This window comes from Buceros rhinoceros, unplaced genomic scaffold (genome assembly GCF_000710305.1).
Source record: "Buceros rhinoceros silvestris isolate BGI_N320 unplaced genomic scaffold, ASM71030v1 scaffold6077, whole genome shotgun sequence".
In the NCBI taxonomy this organism is placed as follows: domain Eukaryota; kingdom Metazoa; phylum Chordata; class Aves; order Bucerotiformes; family Bucerotidae; genus Buceros; species Buceros rhinoceros.
In genome coordinates, this window is record NW_010422741.1 from 89,447 (window position 1) to 100,064 (window position 10,618).

Consider the following 10,618-nt stretch of genomic DNA (forward strand, 5'->3'; position numbering starts at 1 on the left):
CTGCTCATCTTCTGGGACTTCCTCTAGTGGAATCCGCCTGCCAATGGTAAAGAAGAGAAATTGAAGAATATTAAATACTTTGGCAACCATGAACAGCACTTAAATTATACAGACAGATTACCCATCTGACAGGAGACTCACTACATTTTCCACCTCTTTTTAATTTGTGCTAACAGCTCCCAGATCAGCAAAGTACAGTTTGCTTCTAGAGCCATCTTCAGCTTTTAGATGTATTTAGCTTTCTGAAATAGTAACACATTATGTTCGGGTTCACTAAACCACTTTCTAGATAGAGGTTTGCAATTTTTTTGTTTCCAAACAAAGGTTTTGAATTAATTCATTTCTTACTCCACCTATGGAGTTCAAGGCTGTATTTAATCAGCTGATCACTAGAAAGGAAAAAACAAACTATTCTCCTTATACCTCAAGTAAAGCACTCTAATATTTCTCAGGTAACATTTCCAGTTCCTATAATTTTTTCACATGCAGCTTGGCTGGAACAATTTCCAGCAAAATGGCTCCTATCACTGAAAAATCCTCTCTTGGACAAAAGAAAGTTTTCATCATGTTACATGAATTTTGGTCAATAATCCTGTGACAGAAGAAAAATCCCCCCCTCATCCTCCTTTAGGTATGCTAATAGCAATATTTAATAATTTTACATTTCTCAATATAGCATACATTTTAATTAATAGCCATTAAGAGTAACATCAGATTAACTTCCTTCAACCCAGGAGACAGCACTTTTCAGAGTCAGGACACTTGTGCTTGTAGTTAATAAATTAAGAAGTGTGAAGCTACTTTTTTTCCCCCTTTATTTATAGGATGACAAACATTAGCAGTTAACGCAGTTTAAGCGGAGACAAACTGATGATTTGACCATCCAAATCATACAAACTTCTACTGAGTGCGACACCTACAGCAAGCACTTCATTAAGCAAATACGGAGGATTTTTGAGGAACATCTGAGATGGTCCCCAGTTAACTGGCAAAACACATTTTGCCATAAGGTTTACCGTGCAAGAGCTTCTCAGGAAGCTGAAAATGATAGAAGGTCAAATAGCTACACCAAGTCATGAAAGCGATTTCCATTTTCTGCCAGACTGAGCTGCAGCAGGCTGGGAGGGTGTCAGGGGACGCAGCAAGAGGCACACCTCTATGCTGCTGGAGGAATGGCCCACCCAGGTAGGCCAGCTGCTCCCCCACAAACACCAGCCAGCCAGGCCCCACGCCCCAAACACAGGGCCACTAGGCTGAGCCACCCATGAGAGAGCCAAGTGGGAATGCAAACTCGTGTTGCATCCATGAGGAACCAACAGAAAGTTTATTTTCACCCCTGGGCAAAAAAAAGTTCTGAAGAAAATATTTTTTCAAACAGGCAGAAAAGGGGAGGTAAAAAGAAAAGGTCACCCTAGTCCGCCTCACGTTGGTGCCCAAGGTAAACCAACTGAATCAGCTAATTATAGCTGAGAAGGGGTTCTGATGAACTCCTGATCACTTGTGGAATCACTGCTAGGCTCCTACCCTAAACCATCAGCACCCTGAGTGCCTGCAGCATGGTAGAACCTGGCCTAGGAACAAGGGCCTTAGAATTGGCCCATTTCCATTAAGATTATGGGAAGCCATTGGGGTATTCATCACCTACAGAAATAATAATGATACAAAATACAGGCAATTTTTTCTTCATTAAACAGCCTCCTTCTTGATAGGTAGGGAGCAGCAGTCAAATACATCAACAACTACAGCAAACAGAGAAAACAGAGATGGGAACAGTCCCGAGCCTAGCCTCCACCTGAGTGGGAGTATTATGCCAGAGACAGGCGTAAAGCCACTCCATGTGAACACCTACTAGCTGTTTGGTATTTTTGGCCAAGTGAGTGAAAAGATGCCCCACTGTTGCTGCTGAGCTGACAAACAGACATGCAAATGAATGAAAACAAACCAAACAAGAAATCCTGTAGAGCTTTACAAGAGACCCATCCCATGTAAGTTTTCATACGCAGTTCTGTGAAGCCACGTTGGTAGAGATTTGCTAGAGATTACCTAATTGAAAACATTTCCTTATTTGTGCCACTGTGATTGCACACTCCTCCATGCCAAAAAGGAATTAAAATACAGATACTTGCCTTACATATAAATCTGCATGATATTTCTTTCCATTTAGAACTCCCAGCAATGTTGGATTCTCATTATTTCTAAAATTGAGGGTAGAATCATAGACTGCAGAAACTACAAGAAGGGAAACAGGTTATATGATTACTGTAGTAATAAATTGGAAATAGGTCGTTCTTTCTCAGACAAGGAACATACTTAAATAGGAAATCATCAGCAATATCACCACAGTCTGAATGTCACCAAGGTGAAGATAACAACAGAATATTCAACATGCAGGTTTTATGAAGTCAAATAACCAGTGACCCTTTCAGAAACTGCACCAGCAGAATGGAAAGTTTTGCTCTCCACCCTTGCCTTCTTCCCCAGCAGGTGCAGAATGTTGGGCACAGAGAACATAGTTTCAGTTACAGTTTCTGACAGTTAATATACCTCGGACATCCTAGAAGTCAAGCTGCTGATAAACTGTTAGTTTTCTCAACTGACTGTGAATGACACAACGCCCCCCAAATCTGGGTAAATAACCAGACAGTCACACACTTTATAAACAATAGACAACATATACAGCTTGACTAAGAATGGGTAAAGCATGTGAGACGCATCCTTCAGCAGGAGGGCTTAATGCAACTATGAATTGCTGGGGTTTAAAACAACTTCCCCTTCATGTCCACTATTTGATAACTGAGGCACTTGCTATATGCCAAAGGCAGAGACAGAATAACAGACTATGTCCTGCGCAAGCTGCGCTGCTGCTATGAAGACATGAAGCTGTGAGGAATGTAACCTCCAAGTTCCACAGAACAAAACTGCAGCCAAACTTTCAGCCTTGAGAAACTGCGGTTTTTGCATTTCTGCATTAGCCCAAACTCAGTACTTGAACACAAAAGCCAAAATCTACTTCAAGAACACCACTCTGTACAATGTAACTAGGATTTTTTAAAAATAAATTATCTACCTCAATTTTTAAGCTTCTTAGTGCAGAAGGATTTTACTAATCTACTCTAATTTACTAATCCAATGTAACTGAAGGAAAACAAGAGCTCTATTTGGTTTATACAGAGTAAGCTTCTTAGTTTATTCTTTAATAGCATGAGAACATTAGGAACACGAGACAATAGGGATGCAACAAATTAAAGTACAGCACATGCTCTCTTGTCTACTAGAAGACGTCCACATTTGAGTTTTTATATGAATTGGGTGCTTGTTCAGACACATTGGGAGATGGTGGTTCTGTTATCAAAACACTCCTGCAAAGTTGGTCAGGAATATCTTTATGTGCTGATGGCCATAGACAGAGTTTTCCTTTACTCCAGGATAAAAAACATCCCATTCCAGTTTGTAACTGGTCTGTAACTGTCCAATCATTCTTAATACCACACTGAAAACTTCCGGTGCAAAGCAGTGCCAAATCCAAGACATTTATAGCATATGCAAGAGTAAAGAGACCTCTGTTATAACCAGATACAAAATAACTGAAGACTCAAGCTTTTCCATTTTGAAAGTGCAGGGAAAGAACAACAACAGAAGCATCAAACAAAAAGACTGCACAGAATTAAAAATTTGCCAGAAAGCTTCCACAGGCAAAGCAATGCTGACATGCTGCATGACACACTGGAACTGTTTTTCATTTAATCTGTATTTTGTAATTACATAATTAGAACTGGACATAGAATCATGGAGTGTTGTGAAATAAAGTATTTTCTCAGACAAGTTACCTTCTTCATTGAACATTAACAACTTTTTCATTAAAAAGCAAACAGATTTTAATATTTGGAAGCCTTTTCAAAGGCTCAGAACAGATCATAACTGAAAACAAAATTTTTCCAGCTGAATTGCTATTTTCTGACAAAAAGTATAGTGGGTTTTGGGGTTTGGTTTTTTTTTTTGTTTTCTAATCTCTGCCCAGCATTTTTATATCTTTAACTTTTGGTTCCTTGTAAGCATTCTAACTGAGAGGTAGGTACTTAAGAATTTAACTTCCTAATTTCAACCTAAGAAATCTTCAGATTTCACATCTAGAAAGGATTTTTCTTACTTAAACTGTCCACTTGAATTTCACGCATTATTTTATGGAAATGGTGGATTACGCCAGAATGATCACCCAACAAATCCACTTACAGGCAACAAGTATGCCTACAAACAGCTACATACTAGCACACAACGATCTAAAGTGAAGACCAGGAAAGAGATGGGAAGAGATGGTGGAATTCATTGTACTGTTGGTACAACAGCCACCTTGACACAATCTTTGATTAAACATTTCATTGCTCCGGTCATCTTGGTCAAAAATCACTCATCCTCTCAAACTTGGTAGCTTGCTCAGGAGGATGACCAGGAGCCTTGCTAAATATTGAAAAAATTGAGTGCGGCTCATAGGGGAAAAAAAGTCATTGCAAAGCTCCTAAACACTGTCAGAGTGAACTCCATGAAAACACCACCTTGGAATTTATTCTCATGAGTTCCCTCTAGGAGAGTAGTTCTCAGCATGCACAACCAGAGGAAAAGGTTGACAGTTTGGAGTTATCTACGATCTATTGCGAGGCACATTTTTAAATACAAGTCTTCATTAAATAAAAACAGTGAAAAGAACTGCCTGATATACAGCCAGGCAACAGAAGTAAAAGTTAAATATATCTTTTACAATATTTATGACAACTATTTTTACTGTAAGTAATGAATAAGTGTTTTAGAAACAGATCTGTATTTTCATTTGCTTCCATGAACATTACAGATACCATACTCTACATACCCTAACAGCAATTTATTAAGACAGTAAACAGCTTCCAGAAATGAAGTTCGAGAATGGGGACTGCATCTGTACTACCACACTGGTAGAGATGGTCACTGATAAAAATATCAGAGCAAGTTAAAAAAAATATTAAAAGCATTCCTTTAAGAATCAAACTGTGTGAGATCTGAGTCTGTGAAAGTAACTCTCTGAAGAGAAAAAAATTCAACTATCACTTATGAAAAGTTTCTCTATTTGGTTTATTGTGTGAAAGGAATTTTTATTCAAATAAAACTGCTTATGCTGACAGATATGGCACCACTGTCACAGAGGTAGTTTCCCGTGGTTGCACATAAAATAAACTCCTTCTGAAGCAAAGTTTCAGCTCTTTTTGCCTCATGTCTACCTCCCCCTGCCCTCAGCAAACCAGTCACCCTTATTCAAAAGGGAAGGTTCAGCTATACCCACAATGGAGTTGCTGGATGCTGCACATGACTTACCTCTTCACATAACAGAAAAGATCCAAGCTATGTTACTCATTTTGGGGGTGGGAAGCTGTAGATGCCTGATAAGCTACAACAGTAACATCATCTACCTCACTTGCAAGAGGATATGTTGAAGAAACATGACAGATAGCAAGACAGCTGACTGCAAAGCTTTTTTTACAGCAGCTATCCCAGATATGCCACATAAAAACAGATCTTCAAAGATAAAAGAAGTTTTGACATTAACTTCAGTCACGATAGAACATTTTCTTCTAAACCACTAACCACTTTGTCTTTCTTATATATCAGCCTTCAAACAAGATCTACCAAAAAAATCTACCAAACCTCAAAGATCCTGTAGAGCTATGGCTACTTAGCGCTGTCTTGTCTTTGCCCATGAAGTACACAGCAGAAGATGGATGGATTCTTTTAGTCAAAAAAAAAAAATCACTTCAAAAGCACACGTACCATTTCCTTACTAGTGTCACTTTAAAGTTGGCAAATGCAAGTAACCAGAAATAACTGGGGGATGGGGAGTTCAGAACATTAACAAAGAAAAACTTATGTATGTTCTGTAATGCAGAAATAACTTATTTATAAATTTTGCCTACATGTATCTTCAATCAAGGTCTACTCCCTTTTCCCACCTCCACAAAGAAACTCTAAAGAATACATCTATAAAGAAATTTAAAGCAGAATATTTTTTATATAAAGATGGTGTTATTTGAGGCAGATATTTTCAAGAAAATATTTAAGACACATTGCCTCAGATTCTCTACTGATGTGTTTACTTAATTTAGAATAGGATTGCTTAGTAAGTATTAAGAAATATTAACTTTAAGCAATAGGTATGAAACACACAACTTAAGATCCCCCAATACAGACTCACAGTAACAGAAAACAAACAAACAAAAAAACAAAAACCAAACCAAACAAAAAACCAAGTTGCCCCAGGACTTTGTTAGTAGAACCTAATCTTTAGTTTTCATAGGCTAGTGGAATAAAGGTCAGAAAGGATCCCAGGGCTTTTCTGCTAGGACACACGCTACAGGGAAAAGAGCATGGCAAAGTGACAGCAGTTAGATGAAATAACCATTTATCATTGCTCTTTGTGTCTTTCCTTACCTACATTTCTCAAACACTGCACGGTGACAGCAAATCCTTTTGTTCGTGGCAGTAAGTGATACTTGAGCTTGGGCAGGCCTTTGGCTTCAGCTACCTGCATGCTAAATTGGTGCTTCTGTTCTGTGAACCTCGTGCCCTCGCAATGAATCAGGAACTAAAACCGAGAGAGAACTACAGTTAGACAGGAGCTCAGGCCTTCTACATCTGTCTGACCAGAGGCATTTCTAATTCCCACCAACACAGCTCAGATGAGCACTGCTAGCAGGGACAGGTGTAGCCACACACACTTTTAGGATCTAATTGCCCTGGAGATAAAAAAAAAAAAAAAAAAAAAAAAGAAAAAAAACCCAAAAAAGCACCCAAACCCAGACAGCTGAATGGCAGAGAAAAAAAAAAAAAAAAAAAAAAAAAAAGGAAAAAAACCCAATAAAGCAGCCAAACCCAAATCCTCCCAATTGCCCCCACCCATCCAAATTGCCACCCTCTGGCAGGGAATGCTAGCCTTTAGGCTTTAAGAACTGCTCTGGTACTTGCTATCAGAATGACTCGATTTCTCTAAATGAGTCACTCCATCCCTGATGAAATGTTAGAAAACACTCAAAACATTCTTCCTGTTGCAAATCTCTCACTGATGGTGAGGTGTGCAAGTGTCATGGTATTTAAAACTTGGTGTCTAAACCAAACACATTTCTAGGACATGCTTCAGTTTCCAGCTTTCTTCCCCTCATCGCAACCTGCTTGCTTTCACTATGGCATGAGGACCACTGACAGCTGCAGTAACTTTGATGCCAATGACTGAGCTGGTAATAGACAACTGAAAGCCTCATGCCCTTATGAACCGTACCATGGAAGTGCTCACACATGGGATGATTACAGTTCTGCCACTGGCAGGGAGGGGAGAGCAGACCGATCTTTGGAGATTTACCACTTGCTCATCTGCTTTCTGCCAAGCCTGAATGCAAACTAACACATCAGAGCGCATTGCCAAATTGCACAAGCCAAGTCCTCATAACCCACAGCAAAGATTTGGCCAACAGAGAGACTGAAGAAAACCAGCCAAGCAGCCAGCTTCAGTTCCAGATCATCTAAGAGCACTTTTAGTCATGTATCACATGCATAATGTTTAACAGCTAGATGAAACATACAGAAACTGATGAGAAAATCCTTCTAGCCCGCTTCACATGCTGTCTTTCTACCTTCCAACGTGCTATTGCTGTGCCTGTTGACATTATACTACCACGTAAAGGCAAATGAAAGCTCCACCCTGCAGTAACCCAAGGTTTACATCAACAACTGTATCTCTCTTATTATAGGTGTAACTCCTTCTTAGTAATCCCTCTAGAGCAGTATATAAAGGATGGTGGTGGTTTGTGCTCACCAATTAGAGCTGAACTGCCTAGGAGCACAGGAGGGTATTCAACACCTTTTAAAGGCACATCCCTGTGAGCTAAAAACCAAGAAGTATCCCTTTGCTAGTCAGTCTCCTGTCTGTCAGTTATCTAAGCACAGAGCTTAGTTTTGATTACTTAATGCTTATTTAAATCAATGACAATTTAAAAAGTTTTGTTCCAGGAAATGAGAGATACAGCATATACATCTTCATTAGGAAACCACTTCTTAAGTGATAGTTTCTGTAGGCCCTTATGAGGCTGCTGAAGGTACTATTTCCTTAACTAAATGCCTCTCTCCATCAGCAGCTGACAAGAACTAGGATTTTTCTGATTACTGAGAAAAGAAAAAATTCAAAGCCTTTTCATTCCCAGACTAGGAAATGCCAGGCAGGCTCAACACTAAAAAAAATTATGATGATGCAAAAAGTAACATTTTCCTGCTACTGAAAGGTGACACCAGTCCTCTCCCTGCAACACAGCTGATGGTCCTTCTCTGATCAGGTACTTATGTGTTGCCTACACTTCTACTGGGCCATATCTGATCTAGCACCTTCACAGGAATGGCAGAATCATAGGGAAATAGAAGAAAAGAAAATACTAGTATGAACTCTGCAATCTAAGGTGAGAGGGAAGCTTAGGTAAAGATTACAGCTAAATGTGTTTCAATACAACATTGTCACATGCATCTGTTACACTGCCATGAACTCCTGCATCTACCCCTCTTCAGCTTGTGTATTTAGAGGACCCCGGAGTTTACTGAATGGATCACAGTTGAGGTAGTTTTGTAATAACATCTGTAGGGCTCCATATTACAGAGGAAGAAAACAGACAAGACAGACAATTACACAGGAAATTCAAGAGATAATTCAATTCTTACTCTCCTGATGCTGCCAGGAAGCTCATGAATCAAATTTCTTGGGAGCAACTGCTAACTATCATATATTGTCTAAGCCCTTCATTCATCCCTCCAAAGTGCTACAGCACCTTGTACTCCACTTGTTAGCCATCACTCACCCAAAAGTTTTCAGGATAGTCACGGAGATTCAGCAACTTCTGCATGACTGTTTTCCGATCTTCCTCCCACTTACGCTTGCAGAAGACTATCTCTAGGAAATACCACATCCAGCCAATGATAGGCATGTAGGAGAGCTCCTTCTTTGCAAGCACTTTGGAACTCTGCAAGACAAGAGTCAAAGCAAGTAAAACAGAGTTACACCACTTAGAGTTTCTCTGGGTATGCAACATGCACAGTTAGACACTAATATGTTGATTCATATTGACCAGTTCCAGTTTTAACACCAGTGCAAAAGCAAAAAGTTTCTCATAATCTAGAGAAGTTTTTCTCTAATCTAATCCCAGATACCTGCATGAAAGAAGACTTCCAGAATTAAATATCTGTGTGCGTGTGCTTGACTATCCTACTCAAACCCAAAACACAAGCCAAATTCCTTCAAAGAATATGGAATCCACGCAAAAGACCCAAACCATAGAAAACAAAATTCTTAATTCTTAATTAAGCAGACCCTGGGCAGTGGCAACTCAAGTTCCTTTAAGATACTTTGCACCTACCTTTTGTCCCTAAAGCTGGGACATCTCACCATGACAAAAAAAAAAAGCCAACTATTCTGAAAGAGAAGCAGTCAGAAATATTGCTGTACAATATTGATGCATACACATGGTTTACCAATGGGAGAACTCTTTAACAGCACTAGAAACAACAGCAGCAATAAAAATACTTAATTTGTGTTTACATTTGTTTATTGAAGGGCAGAAATCCTTACACTAGTGAATTTCTCTTCAAAGCATGCTTCTGGGGTAAAAAAAAATACTGTCTGTTTCACAAAAGTGATTTGTCCAGACCCTCCACAAGCAGTCTATGGTTTCTCAAGCATTCAACAAGATTCAAATCTCAAATCCTACAACTTTGTGATCATCTCAGACAGACATCCCTTCAGGCATGAAACTGATTCCACCTGCTCCTTTCCTGCCTTCCAAACCAGCCCACCTTGGTAAGCCATCTTATGTTTCACTTTGCTATTTAATTAATAAAATGGCAAGTGTGCGTGCATAGAAATAGTAGCTTCAGCTTTTCCTGAAAAAACAGAATTTCTTAGAGGATAGATGGAGCAATTATGGTCCAGTTTCTATCCATGGTATTAGTATAAGCTCTCCTATCAAAGTGCTTTGCATCACATTTGACTAGCAGGAATTATTTACTGGTAGAAATTACCATCAACAGAAATAATTTTTTTTGTTACTGTTGTTCATTTGGTTACACGGGAGAGAGACTTGACCTAATTCTTTATCTCAGCTCATTTCTCTCATCTGCTGTCCTTCCTTGAGAAGCAAAATACCTTTAATAATTAAGCTATCTAAAGGCTCATAAAACTGGAAGGCAAGGACACATCACATAGCTTCATTGGTAGCTCTTACACAGAAGCAGAGCAGAAGATGACATGAGACAACTCTGTTTCCAAGAATGCAGGAACCATCTCTGCCAAATAATTTAACATTTTATTACAACACGGTCCCGCTTGATCATTTGAGAATTTCAGTCATGGGACCAGAGCAGGACTCCAAAGCCATCTCTCCTACAAGGAGCAGTCGCAGGATTCAGCACAGTTTTTTGCCATTAAAATTTCAAGCCATGCTGGACGTTAATCCCTATTGCGTGGCAGCAGCAATGCTGAGCCCAGCCTCCTCTTCCAGCTCCCCAAACTGCCCGCAGAGAAACAGGCTCTCCTCCCAGCACTTTCCTTAGCTCTCTGCTTTTTTCC

General features: G+C 39.5%; 1 protein-coding gene across 1 annotated transcript in view; it reads right to left on the reverse strand.

The window, feature by feature from the left end:
• The window catches only part of AGPAT4 (1-acylglycerol-3-phosphate O-acyltransferase 4), a 61,088-nt gene that overhangs the window by 14,183 nt on the left and 36,287 nt on the right, over nt 1–10,618 (reverse strand). The window contains exons 3-6 of the mRNA XM_010140159.1: nt 8,856–9,017; nt 6,451–6,604; nt 2,127–2,229; nt 1–37 (exon numbers count right to left, since the gene is read on the reverse strand). Coding sequence (XP_010138461.1) covers nt 1–37; nt 2,127–2,229; nt 6,451–6,604; nt 8,856–9,017 — 456 coding nt within the window. The remainder of the gene's footprint in view (nt 38–2,126; nt 2,230–6,450; nt 6,605–8,855; nt 9,018–10,618) is intronic.